This window comes from Panthera onca, chromosome C2 (genome assembly GCF_046562875.1).
Source record: "Panthera onca isolate mPanOnc1 chromosome C2, mPanOnc1 haplotype 2, whole genome shotgun sequence".
In the NCBI taxonomy this organism is placed as follows: domain Eukaryota; kingdom Metazoa; phylum Chordata; class Mammalia; order Carnivora; family Felidae; genus Panthera; species Panthera onca.
In genome coordinates, this window is record NC_138347.1 from 136,974,147 (window position 1) to 136,998,046 (window position 23,900).

A 23,900-nucleotide genomic window follows, 5' to 3' on the forward strand; every position below is an offset into this window, starting at 1 on the left:
GCAGGATCTCAGGCAGATCTTTGTACATCCATGTTCACTGCAACATTCTTTCTTTTTTTTAATGTCTATTTATTTTTGAGAGACAGAGATGTGGCATGAGTGGGGGACGGGCAGAGAGAGAGAGGGAGACACAGAATCAGAAGCAGGCTCCAGGCTCTGAGCTGTCAGCACAGAGCCCAACGTGGGGCTCAAACTCATGAGCTGTGAGATCATGACCTGAGCTGAAGTCGGACGCTCAGCTGACTGAGCCACCCAGGCGCCCGTCAACATTATTTCTAATAGACAAAAAGTGGAAACAACCCTAATGCCCATTGATAAACAAAATGTGGTACATATATCCAATGGAATCCTACTGAGGCTTAAAAAGGAATGAAATTCTGGTATGTGTGGACATGTATGAAACATGCTATGGCATGGATAAAACATTATGATAAATAAGCCAGATACAAAAGGGGAAATACTGTATATACTCATTTATATGAGGTACCTGGAACAGTCAATTTCATAGAGCCATAAAGTAGAATAGTGGTTACTAAGAGATGGGGTGGGGTGGAGTAAATGGGTAGTTATTTAATGAGTACAGAGTTTCAGTTTGGGATGATGAAAAACTTCTGGAGACGGGTAACAGTGATGATTGCACAGCAATGTGAATGTACATAAGGCTACTGAACTATACACTTAAAAATGATCAAAATGATACTTACTATATTTTACCGCCAAACCAAAAAAAAAAAAAAAAAAAAAAAGTGATTATACAGTACCCAGCCCATAGCTAGACAAATAAACCAATAGAAAGAAATTTCGGTGTGTGACAAAGAGAGTGGTATTCATCAGTGGGGAAAAGATAGATTAGTCAATGAATAGTGCTAAGGCAATGGGCTATTCTCATGGAAAATAAAATCAGATCCCCATTCCACAAAATGCTACACAGTTAAAGACCTAAGTGAAAAAGCAAAACAAATTTTAGAGAAAAATTTTAAGCAAAAAGGTGACAGAGGATATTAATATTTAAAATTCTTCAACGTCAAAAAACATAAGGTAAAAATAAAGTAGAAAAAGAAAGCTATAGCCCATGTAAATAAAGACAAGGAATACTATCTAGAATACATAAAGAGCCCTATTCTATTAAGAAAAAGACACTCTAGTTGAAAAGTGGGCAAAATATACAATAATTCATAGAAGGAATGAGTGACCAATATTTGAATTCTCACAAGTAATTAACTCAATGAGATAATATCTCATAAGTAATTAAAACAAAGAAAAGCCATTTGACATTCATTGGCTTAGGTAATTTTATGTCCAATAATGCCAAGTGATACTGTGTGGGGAAACTAGAACTTACAAATTGCTCTTAGGAGAGTGATAACACTCCTTGTGTCAGGAGAATTGGTACAACCACTTTAGAGAGCAGCTCCCCTTCTAGGTATCCACTCCATGGAAACTTATTCACATGTGTGCAAGAATGCAGAATATTCACCGCAGCACTAATTTGTAATAATGGAAATAGTGGAAGCAAATTATCTCTCAAAATAGTAAGTCTAGTTTATTTATATAACTGTACGATGAAAATAATCTACATCTGCCAACATGGATAAATCTCAAAAACATTGGTGAGTTTAGTAAAAGTCAGTTGCAAAAAGGTACGTACAATGTAACATTCACGTAAAATGTTAACATACAAAACGATTCTTAACAGTCTAGGGATAAACAGTAAGAATACAGAAATATTAAAAGTGTAAAAACACCAAATTTCAAATTGCCCAATAGTGCAATCACTTTCTATAGCGATGGAAATGTTCTATATCTGCACTGACCCTACTATGGTAACGACTAACTAAGGAACTATCCTGAAAGTCCAAACATAATAATTTGCTGAGGTGTCACTGAACAGTATACACCTAGGCAGCTTGGTATTTAGAGCTAGTCACTTGCCTAGTCCCAGAACCTAAGCAACCATCAGTTCATTATCTCACATTTTACTTTCGCAGAAGATACATTTTGAGTAAAATTAAAAGTTTTAGGCAGTTTAAGAAATTGGGCTTATGTCCGGTTATTTTTATTTAAAAGAAAAAATAAACCAAATTTATTAGTGGTATGAGAAAAAAGCATCACATTTGAAGTATAGTTTTGAAGACATTTTCATGATCTAGGGTTCAGTCAAAGAATATTCCATGGCAATAGTTCAACCCTTTTGTGGACTATCTTACAGATTCTCTCTTGGAGAGATAGGAGGTGTAGTAGGATGAATTTAAACAGCATCCAAAAAACACTTCACTGTATTTGCTTCATACTTTTTTTTTAGAACTGCGTCTGGGATCCTTTTTCTGTTTGAAAATAGGAGAATTCAAGAAACACAAATCTGTAAAAGGGTCTCCTCTTCTCAGTTTCCTAGAAGGATAAAAAGAACTCTTAGGAATAATTATAAGCATCCCAGCACCATCTTACCCTTCAATATAAAGTTATTGTGACATATGCCAGTGTTAATATTCCCACTTCAGTTTTTAATCAAAATTTGATATTTCAAATAAGACACTCTTGAACAAAGCTCCAAACCTTACTCCCCTCACCCCCGACATTTATCATTAAAAGTGGGTTCCCACAAATACTTACGAAATGAGTGTGGGTTCCTTATAGTTCATACTGACTGTGCACCTACGCTTTGGCAGAGACACTGCTGGGCTTTCTTTATTCTTTTTTGGAGAAAGAGAAAGTTTTCTGACTTTCAGTACAGGATACAAGGGAGCATTGGTGATATCCTTCAGGCTAAAATGAGGTGAGCGGTGAGTTTTAGGTAGTGCACCTACGAAGACAACTTTTACTGAATATGGTTCCAAATTAAAAAAAAAAAACAAAGCAGGAACTAAAATCATATGCAATTACAGATCCTAAACATATACAAATCCAGCATTGTATTATATAGATTTTTTTTAACCCATTCATCATTTTTCCATCCCAGATAACACTGAAATATCAATTACTATAGGTGTGAAGAGCTAATACAACAGGTTACTAAGACTTAAAATTCTTTTTTTTTTTCCTAAGACTTAAATTCCTTAAAAAAATTAAAATTCTTCTAGGATAGCTTGGGCATAATGAATTACGTTAAATCACAGAATTTCATTTTAGTTCCATCTTGCTTTGTAGAATCATCAAGGCCTCCATCTTTTTCATAACCATAATTTATCAAGTGGCTTCCTATAGTCTTAAAAAAGCTACGTAAACTCACTTTATTAAATAAATGAGAATTCTACATCATAGTCTCTGTGTAAACCAGCAGGAAGGGGATTCCCTCTGGTAAAGCTAGTATGTTAAAAAGTTACCAATGTTTTTCCTATCATAAACATTCAAGTTATTCTACTTTGGAGCTAGATCTATATTGGGTGTCAGGTACCCAGCACACAAAGAACACTGCAAGACAATTCTTCAAATGGCTCTAAAAAGCAAGTTGTTTTTCCAATACAAACGAAATTATAACTGTAAAATGACTATTTTTAGCAACCATGCTCTCCAGAGTTATCTAGGTTTCAAATACTGTCTTTTTTGTCTCCACTTACACATATTGCACTATACTAATTATTCCAACTTTTAGTTTGGAAAATATGGTTAAGCAACATCTACTCACTTGCTATATTCTGGAATATTGCTTCTCAAAATCAATGTATCTACAAATCCCCCAGGGAACTTGTGAAAAAGATGCAGATTCTGATTCAAGGGTATGGCCTGAGATTCTGAATTTTTAAGAAGTTTCAAGGTAATGGTGATGCTGATGATCTGGGGATAAAATTCTGAGTAATACTATCTTAGAGTGTAATTTTTTTCTTTTAAAAACTTATTATGTAAAATTTCAAGTATACACAAATATGGAGACAACAATATAATGAACCCCCAGTTACCCAGCTTCAGTAATTATCAACATTTTGCCAATCTTGATTTACGTTAACATTATTATAGCATATTTAAAAAAACAAAACATGGTTGCATACTACCACTGCCTAACTTTGGGAAGTCATTTAAATTTTTTAGGCTTTCAGTTTTCTTATAAACAATATAAGGATGTTGATACCTACACTTTATTTATTTATTATTTTGTTTTACACCTGCACTTTATAAAGTTATCCTGAGGATCAGATGTTTTGGGAATGCTACAACCTGACCACATATATTAGTTTTACCACAATAACAATTTCCCAGATGAGAATCTTTGTGGGCAGATGCAGGCTGTTACCAACTTTTGAACCATGCTACTTTTGATCTATAAAAGCAAGATTTTCTAAGCCACGGTTTTTAGATGTCTTACAAATGTCTTACAAAAAAATACTAAGCCCAATAACTGAGGGAAAAGTTTGGCTTAGTGTTTGGCCACCTTTCACTAACTAGAACGAATCAATTTAAAATCGCGGTTCCTGTCAAACTGAATATGAAGCAAAGCCATTAAAATGATAGGTCACCGGATTCAAATTTGATTTCATTTTCAAAGACCTGTGTCAGGTGAGTGTATAAAAGATATTTTAATTCAACCTAACTCCACCAAAAAGTTTTTCTTACTTTGGAAGTCTTCATTTACTGAAGTTAAAAATACTTTCTCCATAACAAGTAGTATTGTTCTTAAAAAAGATTTAAATTAGCTTAAAGTAGGTCATAGCCATACAATTGTGATTTCCACCCCCAACCCGCCATTGTTTAATCAGACTGTAACTACCCCCAAAGAGACAGATGGCAAGTCTCTAACCTCCCCCAGAGAAACAGATGGTAAGTACAGCCTATAAGCATCAGGAGTGATCATTTATTATAAACATTAAAAATGCACGCGAACAAGTAGATCACTTACTGATAGGAGTTTTTATAAGCTTAGTGCCCTCTATCTCTTTTTCAGCCCTGTGTTTTAGCGCTCTTTTAGGTCTCGGCCTGCTGACTGGGCTCCCAGCTGGTTCACTGGAGAGACCTTGACTGTACTTGCAAGTGGGCAAATAGAGGTCATCAGAGTCATCTCCTGAACCACTTGATTCACAGACGCTCAATTCAGGTTCACTGGTGTTTTCTCCTCTGTTAGAATCATTGTTAATTTTTTGTCGGAAAGGAGTGAGATGAATTCCCTCTTCCAAATTAAAATTGTAGGCATCACTGGAAGTGACAGATTCATCCAACTTTTCTTTGGAGACAGTTTTTTTATTTTCACTTTTGCTCGCTTTATACTTTGATACAGATTTTGATTTTTTCCTTCTGTTACCTTTTCTTTTCTCTTCTCCTTTTCTTCCTTGTGCACCTCTGCGCTTATTTTTAGTATGTTCAGGTTTATACTCTAAGATGTCTTCTTTTGTTTTAGTGGATCTTTCTGGGTCAATCAGCTTTGGTGATAAGTTAATTTGATCATTATTCCATTGACAAACATTTTGTTCCACGTTTTCAGGTAAGTGCATATTTACTACTGGGTCTACACATCTAATTCTTTCCAATTCAAAGGACTGCTCTGAGAAATGACTGATTTCAAAATCATCCAAGGTATTGAACTGACATAGATTATTAAAATGTTTCTTTAAACTGCGACGGACAGATACAGTTCTAGGTAAGACATTATCAGTAGATTTATCGTCATCTGAATTCAAATCAAATCCCAGTCTGTCTTGAGAAATAGGTATTTGCTCTGAGAATTTAAAAGATAAATGAGAAAAAAATAGTTTAACTTTATGGAAATTTTAAATTCAGTAATCTTAGAACTCAAAATTAAAAATGAAATAAATGAAAGGTCAGTTTGTAGTTGCGCATTTGCTATAAGCAAATAAAAATCTGGGGAACTTAGTACTACCATCTAATTTTTTTGGCACTGATCAATCGATGGGTTCTATCTGACTTGTGAAAGAATCTTACATAACGTCCAAACATGTTCTAACTGGGGGTTTTCTGTGTCCCTAGTTTAAAGGTTTAAAGAAAAAGTAGTTGGCTATATGTATCTATGTGTATAGGATTCAGTGGGAGAGAACCTCATATTCTAAAGTAAAGTAAAGTAAGACCAGTACACTGAGAAAGTGGGAGCTAAGATGTTCTTTGAAATCCCAGTAAAACTGCGATAATTACAAAGCCTTTCAGGTAAGAAATATAGTAAGCATTTTTAGGGAAAGGTTCTGCTTATTCAAATGCCATCCCTTCTTCAAAGCATTGAGAACAGGGACACGCCAATTTAGAAATGGAAAGAATGGCATAGCTTTGGAGGTCGGCTTTCAGTTAAATGCTAGCTCTTACCTTTTGGGCTACTTTTTGTGTGATACTTTACTTCTTTGAGTATATATAAAATGGGACCAACTGTACCTATATTCTAAGGTTGTTGTGAGGGTTAAGTGAGATAATGTAAAATGGCTAACACAGCTTGGCAAATAGTAGGGCTCAGTAAACTGCAGCCAGTTATAGCTGATAGCTGATAACAAAATAAATAGATATATTTTTAAACTGTTATATTCTGTGTAAAATAAACAGATTTGCTTTGAGCAGAAGAATGCCAGATGAGCATACTTAAAAAGTTAAAAAAAAATTAGAGAAATTTAATTATGTTACTTGTTCTCAAAGATCTCATCTTGCCCTTAATATTTTTACATTTTCACTTGAATTACCTTCTATTTGGAATGATTCTCCTTGTCCTGGAAGGTGAGCTTCCTGAAGAGGAACTTGTCTAGCCAAAGAAAAACTGAAATTTATTTAAGAATTATGTAACAAAAAGAAATTTAAGATTTTCTTAAGTTTTTCTCTTAGTATCATTTCATAATCCTATTCTAAATCTGCTAAGTATCAAAGAAAACAAAAAACCTTTCTGCTGATTATATGGAGCCTCGTTTGTTATAAGTGACATTCAACTCCACTGGAGGAACTACCTTATCTATTTGGACACTTACTCCTGATGACATGCCATAACTCGTAATTCCATTAACCTGGAGAAACAGCCAATCAAAACTGACTTATATATTACAGAAGTGCAATTTGATTACTCAACTCTTTAGCAGCCTATTTCATCATTAGCTGACCTGTTGTTTTTTTTTTTTTTTTTTTTTTGGTAGCATAGGTTTTTATGGTGCCTAACTACTGACCCCTCTGAAGTTAATACTATTTATTTCCTTTAAAAATCTTGTCCCCCTTGTAGCTCATGAAACAATTTTCTTTATGCTTTAATACTATTACTGGCTGTTTCATTCTAAGTATAATTTTATTCTTTATTTCCTATAGAGAATTTTCCCTCTAGACATCAAATTTTAAATACAGGTTTAGGTAATAGAGTTATGGTAACTAATTAATAACAATTTCAGGACTCTTATAAAAATTCAATTACCCCATTTTACTTTTTGACCATTACATAAATATTTTGTAAGGTGTTACAGTTGAACAGCTTTTAAACTATTCGTGATTAAAAATATGGGGGCAGAAACTGTCTTTGTGATTACTTTTGTGAAGAGAAGGGCATAGACTTGAAAGGGATATGAGGAGATGGTTTATAGCAGTTCTTAATTGGGGATAATCATATCCCCTCAGCAGATACATGGCACTGTCTGGAGACATTTTTGGTTGTCTTAACTGGGGGAAGGAAGTGGCATTGGCATTTAGTGGTAGAGGCCAAGGATGCTGCTAAATATCCCAAAATGCTTAGGATAGCCCTCCACAACAAAGAATGATCTGGCCTAAAATGTCAATAATGCTGAAACTGAGAAAGCCCAGCTAGAGGGACAGCAGTGCTCTATATCATAATTGAGATTTTGGTTCCACAGGTGTATACATTAGTCAAACTCATTGAACTGTATAATTAAGATCTGCACACTTCACTGTATGTAATTATATCTCAGTAATTCATAAACAAAGTGTACTTGATCCAAGAGAAGGGGAAGAGGGTATATGGGGTCTGACTGTATTTAGGAATGAATTGGATTAGCAAGACAGGGTGATAGCTGTGCTAAATGTGATGTTTTATTATATTTCATTTCTAAACCAGACTATTTGTAGCACTGGCAAAATACCGTCATTTGAATAAACAATCCTCCTTAGAATAAAAACATGATATCACAAAAATATAACTGAAGGAATTCAATTATATTTAAATAGCTAGCTTAATCCTAACATCAAAAAGGTAAATATAAGAAAGTTTTGGCTTAGCTACATGTAACAGAATATCAACATATCAAATTTTTTAAAATGCATTTTTAGTAGAGAAACATCAGACTCCAAACACAAGAATCAATACGATGCAAATTTTCTTTCATAAATGTGTCAGAGAATTAAATCTTTTTTGACATTAATAATCATAATAATGAATTTGATACCAACGGTAAATCCTTCACAAATAAATCCCCGGAGTTGTCACTACTGGTGGCCATTCCAGAGGGACATACTTCCTGGTTCTGTTAATATATGAAAACAAAGAAAACACTGGTACAACTGAAATATTCATAACAAAACATTCATTTATTCAACAATAAAAATGTACCAACAGTCTACTATGGTGCCAGGCCCTGTTCTAGGAACCAAGTCGCTAGCAGCTAAAAAATATATTTAAGTCCAACTCTCTTAAAGCTTACATTCTAGTGTAGAGAGAGAAAAATTTTAAATGAAAGGAAAGAGATACATAAATAATTTCAGATAGTGATAAAGTGCTATGAAGGAAATACTCAGAGTTGAAGTGACAGAGAGTGATTGAGGTTGGAGGTTCCCTTAGACCTTCATCTGAAATCTAAAGAATGCAAAGGAGCCAGCCACTGAAAAGAGGAGGGAAAGAAAAAGTGGTGGAAACAACAAATACAAAAGTCATGAAGTAGGAAAAGCTTTGCTGTGTTTAGAAAAGAAAGGCCACTGTGGCTGGACATATATGAATTCTCTCATAGTGAGAACAGGAGGGGATGTGTACTCAGAGACCAGGTAACACGGCGCCTTGGGAGTCAGGAGTTTGGATTTTAGTCCAAGTGTGATACGAAGTTACTTAATCGTTAAGCAGGGAAGTGAAATGATTTAAGTTTTAAAAAGATCAGTCTGACCACTATGTGGAACATGGATTGAAAGGGGCCAAGAGAAGAAGGAGTTAGGAGGTCATTGTAGTAAATCTAGCAAGACGTGTATCAGCTAGAACTCGAGTCCCATAGCTACAGAGGTGAAGCCCAGCAGACGGTGTTGAGAGAACAAAGATGCTGAGATTGAATCGGCGTGGAAGTGGGGACAGTGAGGGAGAGGGAAGCCTCTTTGGTTTGGACTTGAGCAAATGGTAGGTTGTTTTCTGAGATGAGTAAGACGGACAGACAAAGGCAGAAGTACACAATATCTTTGGGAGAGGGAAAATAGAGTTGTACTTTGTACAAAATGTTTGAGATCCTTGGGGCGCCTGGGTGACTCAGTCGGTTAAGCATCCGACTTCACCTAAGGTCATGATCTTGCAGTTCATGAGTTTGAGCCCCGCGTTGGGCTCTGTGCTGACAGCTCAGAGCCTGGAGCTTGTTTCAGGTTCTGTGTCTCCCACTCTCTCTGCCCCTTTCCTGCTCATGCTCTGTCTCTCAAAACTAAATAAACGTTAAAAAAAATGTTTAAGATCCTTTATAAATATTTCAGTGGATAAATCAAGTAGTAGTCGTGTGTGTGTGTGTGTGTGTGTGTGTGTGTGTGTGTGTGTGTTGAGCTATAAATTTGGAAGTCCCCAGCAGAGAGTATTTAAAGCATGGGAAGGGGGTAAGATAAGATGGATCTAGGACAATTGACATTTGAAACTAAAGAAGAAGTGAGCAAATGAGACAGACATGTAACAGTCAGAAAGGCAGGACAACTACAAGAGTATGGTAGTAGGAAAGCTAGGAGATTATCAAGTATGTTACTACATAAAGGTCAAGAAGAACGAGAGGTGGCCACTAAATTTGGTAATAGGGGAGTTGTGGGGACCTTGGCACAGTGACCATAGAATGATGGGGATAAAAGCCAGATAAGAGGGAGTTCAAATGTAAATAGAAGCTGAGGAGGTGAGAACAGTAAGTGCACTGTTTGTCTCTGCTAAAGTTCTGCTGTGAAGGGAAGCAGAGAAATGAGGAGGTAGAGGGATATGAAATCGGGAGAGGTTTCATTTATTTTCTTTTCCTCTTAAGGCAAAAGATGCTAAAGCACATCTGTATGACAGCTAGAATGAGTCAGTCAAGAGGCAGATCCGTGTTGAAAGAGTGCAAACTTTCAGGACCAAAGTGCTTGAGGGCAAGAGAAAAGGGGAATGTGATGCACAGGGAAAGGCTTGGCCTTTGATAGGAGCAGAGACACTTTTCCCACTGTGACAGGAGGGAAGACAGAGAACACACTGCAGATACGGGCAGATTTGTAGATTTGTATTAGGAAGGTAAGAGTTCTGGACTGATTCCTTCGAAGTCACTCTAATTCAGTTCAGTTGTTTCTTGAAATTTGATGCACACATAATATGCTGATGTTATGATAGATTAAAACTGTTCAAGAGAAACAAAACAACTAGAAATTTAATCCTGTTAAAAGTTTTAAATTTATTTTCAGTATAGCTCATGTTCTAAATTTAAGTAGTGGTATTACTGAAGGTAAATAAAGGAGAATATTTAACTACAGAATAATATAATTTAGTAACAAGTTACTAAAAAGATCTATGATAAAATTTAGGAAACAAAAGGCTATTAGAAATTACTTTATGATTAATCCTTATAAACCAAGTTAACTAGTGGTAGGCAAAAAAAACCCATTCTTCTTATTAAAGCATTTTAAGTTTCTCCATTACTGATCGATTGACTTGATAAACATGTAAGCACAAGTATAGAATGATGGTTGAGGGGTGACACATGTAGCAAATGTATGGCAGAAAACAAACTCTGATGTTTTAAATGCTAAGAACACTTTTGCCCAGCAACTAATGTTTTTGTTTTTTTTAAGTTTCTTTATTTATTTTCAGAGTAAGACAGAAGGAGAGAGGGAGAGGGAGGGAGGCAGGGGGTGGGGGAGAGAGAGAGAGAGAGAGAGAAAATCCCATGCTGGCTACCCACTGTCAGTGCAGAGCCCGACATGGGGCTCGATCCCACAAACTGAGAGATCATGACCTGAGCTGAAACCAAGAGTCAGATGCTTGACTGACTGAGCCACTCAGGCGCCCCAGCTAATAATATGTTTTAATAAATACTCAGAAAGCATTGATAAATGTCAAAAGGCCTGCAATGACAGATTTTTTCCCCCATTGTTTTTGTGATTGTCTCATTGGGTATTCATTTCTCACTATTTATATATGATTTCACCAAAAACTTTGGAAAGGGAAAAGGAACATTCAAATGTCTTTGGAGGGATTTTTTTTTTTTCTTACTAGTTGACTGAACAAGGAAAAGAAAAAAAATTAGGAAAGATTATATTCTAAAGGGGAAAAAATCCCAAAAAACCAAAAAGTTTTAAATAATCTAACCCTCACATAAAGGAAAATTATATTAAATCTTTTATAGCCAATTCTCTGCTATACCGTATATGTATATATTGCATATATGTATGTGTATGTACATTCTGTATATCATACACAGAAAAAATATGGAATCACTTTCATCACTGACTCTTGCTGTCAGTGGAGAGGTGACTTTAATTCCCTTCCCGAGTCTTTACCCTTCCCCTAATCGCTATGGTCTGGCTTTCTTCTCTGGTTTCCTGGCCTAAGTGCCAACACAACTGTCTTCACTGGCACAGCAAACAGATGGCCGCCCAGGAAAAAAGTAAACTTGTTTCTGTCAACACCTGACATGCACCACTGCTTTCTCTCTCTCTGCCCCAAGTAGTTTTCCTGGGAAGAGGAAAGGAGAACCTGGCTCATCATTTCTCTCTTCTTGGGATCAATTTGCAGTGGGACACAAAGAATATCAAGCTTTCTCCACATCTGTTATATTTTGGCTGACCCTTCCATGTAACCTTGAATACAACAGAATAAGAGTAAAATATAAACAGCAAAATGTTTAGGATAGTTCTTGTTTGGGAATTAATGTATACCTTTCCTTATTTAACCAACTAGTAGGTAAAAAGGACTCTCCAAAAAACACTTAAATGCCCCCTCTCCCAAATTAAGGCAGTTCTTATAAGACTTCACTAGGTATAACACAGCTACATAGAAAAGCTAAGATTTATAGCACTGATTAAAATTTTGGACTAGTCCGCTTCAACTATCACTTTTAGACCTTTAGCTGAGTTGCCCTATATTTGATTCACTTAGCTGAACGGTTGAAAGGACCAGCAGTGCAAAATGCTAAACTCTTTCTTCTGTACCTTGTCTTGCTACCTGCTTTCAGAACCAAGTTATACAAGCACAAGCCTCAATCATGTATGTTTTGATCAATTCACTAATAACAGAGCTATCGGTCAGTAATGAATTTATATAACATAATTGATCTAAATTACCAATTCACTGATTTCACATTTTTTCCTAAGAAATTCAACGTTTGTAATGAAAATACCTGAGTAGTTTCTCCGGTTTGTTGTGAAGCCAGTTTTTCTTTCAATGCATGTAGCTGACATGTGAGGTAGTAACATTCTTTTCTCAGTTGTAAGATGATATCTTGGGCTTCTCTCACTTTGGATTTTTCATTTTCCAAAGCTAAAGCTAACATTCTGTTGTTGTCTTGGTAGTTTTTTAACAGTGTAGAAGTGTTGGCTGAAAGAGGATAAATTTTTTTTATTATGTATTAAATATAAGCTTAAAAAGCGAAGCAAAAGGACAACATGAAAATCTCTTACTGATTATTTGGCATGGCGCAGGTATAAAAGACTTTCGTTTGCCGATCTCTGCCAAATTTTTACTCCTTTTCTCTTTCATTCGTTTCTTTATGTCTTCAAGACTATCTTGAAAGGACTTTTTAAGGCACCTTTCCTTGGCCATCTTCTGCCTAGGAATTTAAAACAGTAAAAAGTATTTAATTTTTCTAAGAGATAATATCAAATATAAAACAAGATGGAAAACACAGGTTGTTCATAAAGAATGGATTAAATAGACTTAGTAACTGTCGAATCAGCTTAAAGAAGCTGGCTAACCTAGTAATAACTTAGATTTTGCAGCTTTTAAACCTCATTAACATTTTGGCATAATGTTATCCTCCTCAGTACTTTACAGGGAAAATTAATAAATATGCATTTCAACCCAAAGACTCTGTAATATGGCACTTATTTATTCCTTAACAAATACCGCCTGGGGGCTTGCTATATACCAGGCATTATGGGAAATACTTAATGTTATATTTTGATGTTATTATTATTTATGTTTCCTACAGACAATGTTTATGACCCACATTTAGTGTTTACTAGACTTACAGCATTAGTTCAGAGGTAATCTTGTATGTGGGCTTTGTTTTCCAGTTCTTCTCTACATTATTAATTTATCACATTAGGTCATTGGATAGAATTAATCAAGAAACAGTTATTCTTCCACACTCTTTTAACCCAATACTTAAGATTTGCACACACTCCCAAGACAGTCAAGGTAATCCTCAGAGGTTGAAACTATGTAGCACTATATACAATCTTAATAGGTTATTATAACAATTATAGAACTAGAAAGAGCAGGAACTGAGGCAGAGCAACATGCCAGTTTTCTCAAAGTTATTTTTAAAACTCAGGTCTGTTAGCTCTTAGTAAATCATAACAGCAAACAAGACATTAAATAACAGTTGTTCCACATACAGTTGAAAGTAGTAAAACGAGCAGTGACAGTGAAATATGCTACTGAATATATTAACACATAAATATATTTAAATCCTTCAACGCTGCAAATCAGATTTGCTTAAATATTCTGCTACTAAGCGTATCGAACTACTTTTCATGAACATCTTTTACCCTAAATTGCACTTTGCAGATCACAAAATTGCAAGAAATAATTCCTGTTTCCTACAACCATACTTACAATTTTCACTCAAAAGATACCTTCATCTGCTCTAAGCTAGTCAAATAATTTTGCTGAACCTTACGTTTTCTTGAGTATTTTCTCCAGCCCATATTTATTTTCCTCTATGCACTGTCTAGGGGTGTTCAATGTAGAACTCATTTGTTATTTTCTCTTTGACAATGTAGATACAACACATACTGGGATGTTTCCAGTAGAGCTAACACAACTCTTTTTTTTTAAAGCACTAACGTTAAGTGGGTTGTATAAAAACAGCGTATCACAATGGGAGTTTTCAAAGTTCGAACAGGAGATGTTTGACAAGTCACCCAGATTAAGCAACTGATCAAGTTAGTTTAACAACGTACCTAAAATATTTTCGTTATTACCTTTAATTAACTTAAAATCACGAAAGAAAACTGCCGTATAAGAAGTTTCCTATCTAGGCCGAAGTACAGGGGGGTGTGGTGGAGAGAACGAACGGAAACAGGTCACAGGGCGGGATTGGGTCAGTCTCTAGAGCATTCGGTAAGGGGTCTGGATTCAGAAGAACCTGGAATATCTATCTGATCTCCGTCATAATGCTTCCATCATTCCTGCTGCTGAGGCAGCCAGGTACGACACCGACCAGTGCTAGCTTCTCCAGGCAAACCGAAGAAGCAAAACAGGACGTCAAGGGTATAGGGCTGCACAAAGAACAGCTGCCAGTTTGTGTGCCCTCACGTCAAGCCGGGCTTTACTAATGCTTTTACAGATCACGGAATCTACAAAATTCTGCAAGGCAGGGGGTTCGCGTCCCCATTTACTTAACAAGAGGAAAATGGAGCCTCAGGAAGCGCAAGTCGAGTGGACGAACAGAGAAAGTGTCGGGGTCAAACCGACTCCACAGCCCGAGCTTTTGGCCACCGAACTTAGAACGACAGAGAGACCCCTGAGGGCAGACGAACAGGGACCACGACACCCCAGTTCCACACCTGGAAAACCCGCGGCTTTCTCTTTCACGGAGGGGCTCGGGGAAAGTCGGGGGCGGGGGGTGTTGCCGGAAGAGGGCCGGGAGATCTTCCTCCCACAGGTACGTCCAAAACAGTACCTTGGCCACCACTTCTGCCGCAGCTGTCGCCCTCCTCCTTACATTCCAAGGTTTCGCGAAGCTGTCTGGCCGGCGTAGCCTGTGCTTCGGCCCCTCCAGGTCTAGGCCCCGTCCCCAGTCGCCCGCCGGCTAACGCCACCACATTCGAAATTCGCCGCCGCGCTCACCCATTGGCTGACTGGCAGGAGGTCACGTGAGGCGACTGCGCTGCCAGGAGTCCCGCCTCACCGGGCTGCGTCACGTGACTCACACCGAGCATCCACATCCGGGTATCTACCGTGCCCCCTCCCGAGGGGGCGGAGTCATTAGGGAGCGCCTTGACCTGTCGGTATGTTTCTGCCCAGAGTCATTGGCTTTTCGGGTTGGATCGGCTGCGATATCTCTAAGGGTGGGTATTTTAGGGCGTTCAAAAGCTTCCTGTTTCTTTAGTCTTACAGTTTCCCGTCTTTGGGATTGCACTCGAGGGCTCCCTCTTGTGAGAAGAATTTCCTTGATTGTCTGCCCGCCGAAGCGGTCGGCCGGCTGCACAGAGGCATCTTGTAGGGGACATTAAAACCAAAATAGGAAACAAATTTTGGATGAACAGGATTAGGGAAGTTGCAGATATCTGAAATATTCAGCCCCGGGTTCTTTGTCTGGCTACCTCTGGCGCTTTAACCCTCGGGAAATGGCACTAGCACACGTAAAGCTACTGATCCAGAAGTCTGGGAAATTTTCTTTATTGATATTTTATTCTCCCTTAGCCTTTCCACGTCCCGTCAATCACTGAGTCCTGTCAATTCTACCTTTTAGGTATTTTTCACGTCCAAACCCCACTATTTTCCATACCCCAATCCAGCCAAATACCTAATCTTAACTGTGAACTGTACCAGTACCTACTCTGATCGCGGACTCCACTCCCTTATGTTATTCATAGAATGATGGTTTGACAAAGCAAATATGATTGAATATGAAACTCTTAAATAGCTCCTCACTGCATTTAAGATAGAGTTCAAACTCCTAAAGGTATTTGGTCATTGAAGAACCCCATGGTTCTATGTTCCACCTCTTATGAATTTTCTTTCATTTCCTTGTAATTCATCTTGCTGCTTTTGCCCATGCTGTTTTGTTGGTCAAGAACAGTCTTTCTTCTTTCTGAGACCAGTTAGTCTTACTCATGCCGCAGGTCATTGTAGAGGTGAATTCTTCCAGAAAGCCTTATCTGTTCCCAAAGCCTCCTTAATAGTCCGATTTGTACATCCTTAGTGCTATGCATGCACTTTTCCTTTGGTACCCCTTGTGGCATTGACTGGTCATTCATTGCCTATTTGTTCAACTTGCATAAGGGTAGAACTATACATGTCTGCTTATAGTTGAATATTCAGCCTCTAATTAGCAATTTGCAGTTAGTAAATATTCATTGGGACAATAAAAGAATAAGTAAATGAAACCTAAGATTGTTTTCAATTTAGATATTCAACTCATCATAAAGAATTTTTTTTTTTTTTTTTAGATAACATTTACCTCCTTCCCTTGTCTAATCCTCACCTCACGCCTTTCTGGCTTGAGTGGAAGAGATGAGAATATCTGTCTTTAGCCAACAACTTGGTCTCCAGGTGTTATGAGCCACATCACCTCCACTAGTGCTTAGTTTTCTACTCTGGGCAGTGTGGCTGACAGGTGCAGAAGCATCAAGAAGAAAGGTCAACCCAGACATGTTTTGCCGGCTTTGGCGGTAGGTGGCTGCACTGCAACTTGGGGCCAGGGGCCTGCCTCTTGTGCCAACGTCCACGGTGCCATTAATCACTCTGCTCTGCAGGTGTGGGTTGGCGCCATCAGTCTTGGCAGTTGGCTCTGGCAGTGGCCACGACCCTGGCAGCTGGGGCGAGGACCTGGCCACATCAGCACTGGTACAGACGCAGAGCAGGTGCTACTCCGCACGCACACTGCCACAGGTCTGCCCTAGTGGTCCCGTGTTGTCCTAACCACCGAGGTCCTGCTGGGCGTGGTCTACACCCCCCCCCCCCCCCCCCCCCCCGCCCCTACTACCGCACGCTTACTGGCACTACGTCCTGGCCAAGGTGGAAAATTTGCAGCCAGAAATAAAAAGCATTGCAAGGCATCTTAACCAAGAAGATGCAGTTAGTGCAGATCAGTTGAGGTGGTCCAAAAGAGTTGCCAGGCCAACTTACCTAAAGAATACGGGGAGGCTTGTTTCAGAGCTGTATGTTCGGGATAACTGCCACCCTCTCAAAGCCACTGTGTTGGTCTGGATTCGGTTTCCAATGTGGATCTTCATGTCGTTGCTCTTTGGAATTTTAGCACAGGGGCAACACATTCAGATGTAGGTTTTTCTATTCAGGAACAGTTACCTACTAGTGGGATCCTGTGGTTTCCTGACCTCACTGCACTGGATTCCTCTTGGATTCTGCTTATCTCTGTTGGTGTCATCAGTTTATTAATAATGGAGATTTTTGCTCTGCAAAAAATTGGAATGACTCATTTTCAGATGTATATTACGTGCTTTGTTCGTGTGGTATCAGTGTTGATGATTCCGATTGCTGCAACAGTACCTTCATCAATTGTCCTCTACTGCTTATGTTCCAGATTCATGCGCCTTTCACAGAATTTGTTGTTGCATTCTCCTAGGTTTTTGCCAACTTTGCCAAATACCGTTGACTAAGTCAGATTCAGACACGCCTTGTAAGGACCTCTTTGCCGCCTTTTATGCTAAGTTTATTTCAAGAGAATGACATGCTTTCCAGGAATTTTGGAACAATTCCAAGTGTCACTATCTAATATATTTAGGTTTAGAAATTCAGATGTGATTTAATTTGTCTTTATTTAAAATCATGAATTGTGGGGGTGCCTGGGTGGCTCAGTCGGTTAAGCGTCTGACTTCGGCTCCGGTCACGATCTCGCGGTCCCTGAGTTCGAGCCCTGCGTCGGGCTCTGTGCTGACCGCTCAGAGCCTGGAGCCTCTTTCAGATTCTGTGTCTCCCTCTCTCTCTGACCCTCCCCGTTCATGCTCTGTCTCTCTCTGTCTCAAAAATAAATAAACGTTAAAAAACAAAAAATAAAAATAAAAAAAATAAAATCATGAATTGTGTGAAGTACTGTGGGTTAAATTATAATCCAAATATATTTGACAAATCTTTTAAGTGCTAGATATGTATGTTTAATTGCATCCTAAAAATACAAAAGTGAATCAAAGTGTCCAGTTCTGTTTATAAAATTATAATTTCCTAGAGGTGCCAGAACTTTGGAAAACAGGGTTAGATGCTGAATGATGCCAGATTATACTGACCAATCTCATACTTTGAAGTTTTATCAAGTAAGAGAATCCAGTGAGGTGATTCTTAAAATTTTTGAGGTGTGGAGGATCATAGACCCATTTGTACATCTATTAAAGCTCTAGTTTTCTTTTCAGAAAAATCCTAGGACTCACAACATGGGGGCCTTTTCTGATGACTCCCTTCATCCACCCTACGGCTTTCTGGTAATTCCTGGTTGAGAATTGTTATTCTAATAGAACACATATTCTAATGGATTATGAGTTAATATGTGACTTGAGATAAGAATGGACTAGGGGCACCTGGGTGGCTCAGTCGCAAGCGTCCAACTTCGGCTCAGGTCGCAATCTCGTGGTCTGTGAGTTTGAGCCCCGCGTCGGGCTCTGGGCTGATGGCTCGGAGCGTGGAGCCTGCTGCCCATTCTGTGTCTCCCTCTCTCTCTGCCCCGCTCCCGTTCATGCTCTGTCTCTCTCTGTCTCAAAAATAAATAAACGTTAAAAAAAAAAATTAAAAAAAAGAATGGACTGGAGATACATGCAGTAGAGTAGTCCATGGAAGAAAGTACCTAATATGGTAGGGGATGTTGCCTTTCAACCCTCCTCTGAAAGAATACAAAATGGGTACATTCTAGGCTGAAGAAGTCTAGAATAGAATACAGCACTAAGTACTGCTACAGCCCAAAGTGGAAAATCTTAAGCATTGTTTAGTCAAAGGAAGAAAACTGGAAGGGCAACTAACTGCCTCTTACAGAGGTGATTTTATAAACTTCTTTACTTGGAAGGATTAAGTACCCAAAGGGTTTAAACTATGGTAGATGTTTAATATAGGAAACAATAACAGGTAATACAAGTTGTGGATCCAGTTGTTTGCTTGTTTGAATTGAAAAGATGATAAAACTAATTGCGGTTGGGATATTTATGAATACGTTTGACCGTCATTGGAGAAGATTAAAGAGAAGAAAAAAGGGTTAGAGACTTTTAAAATTTTCTTATTGCTTGAGGCCAGAGGGTATGAATTGGAAAGTGAGAGCAGGGCTGCTTCATGAACACGCGACCTATGCTCAGAAAGGCCTTGCACTCGGTTTAATGCTCTGCTTTTGCCATCTTGAAGTGCTTAATAATTTGTTTTTGCACTTGTGACTTGTAAGTGAAGTCTGATGAGACAATGGAACAGACACGTGAACAAATGAGATAACGTGCACTTTGTGTGTCCATTTGTGTCTCTTGCTGCCCCAATTGCTATATCGTCATCAGGATGCCCACTAAATGGCTTCTGTGACACACTTTATACTTGGGGCTCCATGCTCAGTAGGCCTTCATCCTGGTATAGTGCTCTGCTGTCATCTTGAAATTCTTAACAATTAAAAAACATTTTTAATTCTAGTATAGTTAACATACGGTGTTATATTAGTTTTGGGTATACAGTATGGCAATTGAACAATTCTATATATTACTTAGGGCTCATCATGATAAGCATACTTTTTTTTTTTAATTTTTTTTTTTGAGAAAGAGTGAGTGCGTGTGCATATGCCAGCTTTGGAGGTGGGGAGGGCAGAGAGAGCAGGGGACAGAGGATCTGAAGTGGGCTGTGTGCTGACAGCCTAGAGAGCCCAATGGGGACTCAGACTCCCAAACCGCAAGATCATGACCTGAGCAGAAGTCAGACTTTTAACCGACTGAGCCACCCAGGAGCTGGGTAAATGTACTCTTAATCCCCTTCACTCATTTCACCCATATCCCCACCCACCTCCCCTCTGGCAACCATCAGTTCGCTCTCTATAGTGTAGAGTCTGTTTCTTGGTTTCTCTTTTTCTTTGTTTGTTTTGTTTGTTTGTTTTGTTTCTTAAATTCCACATAGGAGTGAAATCATATGGTATTTGTCTTTCTCTGACTGGCTTATTTCACTTAGCATTACACTCTCTAGATCCTCCCATGTTGATGCAGATGGCAAGATTTCATTCTTTGCTCATGGCTGAGTAATATTACACACACACACACACATACACACACACACACGTCTTCTTTATCCATTCATCTATAGATGGACACTTGGATTGCTTCCATAATTTGGCTGTTGTAAATAATGCTGCAATAATCATGGGGATGCATATATCTTTTCAAATAAGTGTTTTTGTATTCTTGGGGACTTACTGGATCATATGGTAGTTCTATTTTTAATTTTTTGAGGAATCTCTATACTGTTTTCCACAGTGGCTACGCCAGTTTGCCTTCCCACTAACAGTGCACAGGGGTTCCATTTTCTCCACATCCTTTTTCTTTTTTTTAATGCTTTTATTTATTTTTGAGAGAGACAGAGACAGAGAACAAGTGGGGGAGGAGCAGAGAGACAGGGAGACACAGAATTTGAAGCAGGCTCCAGGCTCTGAGCTGTCAGCACAGAGCCTGACGTTGGGCTGGAACCCATGAATCGTAAGATCACGGCCCGAACCGAAGTCAGATGCTTAACCAACTGAGCCACCCAGGTGCCCCTCTCCACATCCTTGCCAAGACTTGTTGTTTCTTGAGTTTTAGACATTAGCTCTCTGACAGGTATAAGGTGATATCTCATTGTGGTTTTGATTTTTACTTCCCTGATAATGAATGATGTTGAACATTTTTTTATTGTGTTTGTTGACCATCTGTGTGTCTTTGGAGAAATGTCTATTCATGCCTTCTGCCCATGGTTTAATTGTGTTATTATTCTTATTCTTATTTTGGTATTGAATTGTGTAAGTTCTTTATATATTTTGGATAGTAACCCTTTATCTGATATGCCATTTGTAAATATCTTGTCCCATTCAGTAAGCTGTCTTTTAGTTTTGTTGACTGTTTCCTTCACTGTGCAGAAGCTTTGTATTTTGATGTAGTCCCAATAGTATATTTTTGCTTTTCTTTTCCTTGCCTCCGGAGACCTATCCAAATTTTTAAAAAATGATTCCAAGGGAATTTCAGGGAGCTTGGGGTTTGGGTGGGGAGATGATTTAGGTTGGAGCCATGGGGGAGGGAAAGAAGGAGTGGGGACTTTTTTTTTTTAATTTTATTTGTTTTGAGAGAGAGAGAGAGCGTGGGTGAGGGGCATAGAGAGAGAATCCCAAGCAGGCTGCGCACTATCAGTGCAGAGCCCAATGAGGGGTTGAACGCACTAACTGTGAGATCATGACCTGAGCTGAAATCAAGAGTTGGACACTCAACCAACTAAGCCATACAGGCACCCCTGTTGCTACGGCTCCTGTCAGAGAAATTATTGCCTATGTTCTCTTGTAGGATTTTTATGGTTTCAGGTCTCATGTTTAGGTCCTTAATCAATTTTATTTTATTTATTTTAAAAAATTAAAAAAAATAATAATAAATAAAAAAAATTTTTTTTGAAGTTTTATCTATTTTTGAGAGAGAGTGTGAGTTGGGGAGAGACAGAGAGAGAGGGAGACACAGAATCCGAAGCAGGCTCCAGGCTCTGACCTGTCAGCACAGAGCCCAATGTGGGGCTCGAACTCACAGACTGTGAGATCATGACCTGAGCCGAAGTCAGACGCTTAACCAACTGAGCCACCCAGGTGCCCCTAGATCCTTAATCAATTTTAGCTTATATTTGTGTATGGTGTAAGAAAGTGGTCCAGTTTTCATTCTTTTGAATATAGCTGTCCACTTTTCCTAACATCATTTGTTGAAGAGACTTTTTTTTTTCCCATTGCATATTCTTGACTCCTTTGTCAAAGATTAATTAACCATATTATAGTGGGGTTATTTCTTGGCTATTTCTTTGTTTGAAATTCTTAACGATTTTATCTTTGAACTTCTATATTCACTTTGGGTCTCACTGAACTTTCATGCTTCTTAGCCGAAAGAGACTTTTAAAAACGTAATCTGAGATTGCTTCTTATCAGTTTTAAGAATAACTAAAGTTAATTATATGGAGCCAATGAAGCCCCTTGGATATTAGCAAATCTTTAACTGAAATATCATATTTTAAAACATGCATAAAATCACTGTTCTTGCTGCACTTGTGTAAATAACCAGGCCAAATTTAATGAGGCTAGACCTTTTTCACAAACAAATCAGTGTTACCAAAATTGTCTTTGGTAAAAATAGAGTGGCTACAGACAGAAAAATTGTGTTTTAGTAGAGAACTGTAGTATGCCCATTACAGATCTAGTCCTGTTCATTGTCTTCTGAGGTTTTGTTATTAACCTGTAAGCTGTATTGAACACAGAATGACAATGGTGTCTATGAAACATGACTGAAGAACATTACTACTTTCTAACAACTTACACTAAAAATGATGATATAGAAGGAAAAAGATAGGACAAGCCAAAATTCTTTTTCTTTTCAGTCCATCTCATTAGTGGAAGGTAGAAAATGTTGGTAGAATGTGCACATTTAAAGAACTAAAAACAGTTCAGTGAGTCTTGTGCAGCTTTTCTACTGTTCTGGTAAGAATGAAATACATATGCATGCAAGAGCTCTGAGATATGAATGATGTGATTTTGGTGATTGTGCACATTCAAGTTAAATGTTTGCATCTAAAACTAGCATTGTATGATATAAAGATGAATGGTACAATTCATGCTAATGTTTGAAATTTAAAATTTGCTTTTACTGAGAATGACTTTAAATGTCAGATGAATAAAACACAATGATGAATTGAGAGAGACATGGAAGAAAGGGAAAAACTTTATATTTTTGTATCTTTCCTGGCACATTTGTCTTGCATTTTGAAGAAGGGCCTCACACATTTTCATTTTGCATTGGCCCACACAAATTATGTAGCTGGCCTTCAGCAAGGTCTTGAAGGTTCTGACTTTGGAAGGTACCTTGTCCCTTCTCATTTTGAGAATGATCAAACTTTAGATTGAGTCTGTTTTATAGGGCCTTGAAGAATAGAAATGGCTGAGCTTGGGGTGTCTGATCCACCAAAAAGACAAAATATCACCAGAGTAGAAGTATAGATAACTTTTGTACATTTCAGAGTGGCTTAGTTCTTCTTTTTCTAGGTCCTTGATGTGTAAAGTTAATTATTTAAGATCTTTCTTCTTTTCATGATGAATCAAACTAGCTCACTATGACTCCACAATGTGTAAAGTTAATTCTTTAAGATCTTTCTTCTTTTCTTCCCCTTTTACAATTTTTTTTAAGTTTTATTTATTTATTTTTGAGAGAGGGAGAGCATGAGCAGGGTAGAGGTAGAAAGGGAGGTAGAGAGAGGATCCCAAGCACGCTCCATCCTGTCAGCATGGAGCCTGATGTGGCTCAAACCCACGAAGCATAAGATCATGCCCCGGGCTGAAATCAAGAGTTGGTCACTTAACCGACTGAGCAACTCAGGCGCTTCTTCCCTTTTTAAAATGCAGGCATTTATTGCCACAAACTTTCCTCTTAGCACTGCTTTTGTTGAGTCCCATAAATTTTGGTATGTTGTATTTCCATTATTGTGTGTTTCAAGATGTTTTTTGATCTCCTTTTTTAAAAATTTTTTTTTTTTTCTATTTTTAAGTAATCTTTACACCCAACATGGGACTCTGATTTACAATACCAATATCAAAGGTCACATGCTCTACCAACTGAGCCAGCCAGGTGCCCTGATTTCCCTTTTGAGTTCATTTTTGACCCATTGGTTGTTTAGGGGTGCGTTGTTTAATTTTTACATATTTGTGAATTTTCCAGTTTTCCTCCTATTAGTGATTTCTAGT

The 23,900-nt window shown here is 38.1% G+C and overlaps 1 protein-coding gene and 1 pseudogene across 2 annotated transcripts; one reads left to right on the forward strand and one right to left on the reverse strand.

Annotated features, from left to right (window-relative positions):
• Window positions 1-1,489: 1,489 nt before the first annotated feature.
• SGO1 (shugoshin 1) lies at window positions 1,490-15,065 on the reverse strand. 2 transcript variants are annotated; one of them, XM_078432401.2, is made up of 8 exons: window positions 14,943-15,065; window positions 12,715-12,863; window positions 12,435-12,631; window positions 8,299-8,372; window positions 6,603-6,661; window positions 4,829-5,641; window positions 2,611-2,800; window positions 1,490-2,388 (listed from the first exon to the last, which is right to left on the reverse strand). In XM_078432401.2, exons 2-8 carry the CDS (start codon window positions 12,854-12,856, stop codon window positions 2,286-2,288), a joined length of 1,578 nt encoding a protein of 525 aa, XP_078288527.2. In that variant the 5' UTR covers window positions 12,857-12,863; window positions 14,943-15,065; the 3' UTR covers window positions 1,490-2,285. The 2 variants fall into 2 exon arrangements, with proteins under 2 accessions (XP_078288527.2, XP_078288528.2); XM_078432402.2 differs by having other exon boundaries at window positions 14,827-15,065.
• Window positions 14,673-18,471, forward strand: LOC132677699 (cytochrome c oxidase assembly protein COX18, mitochondrial pseudogene; annotated as a pseudogene).
• The last annotated feature ends 5,429 nt before the right edge of the window (window positions 18,472-23,900 follow it).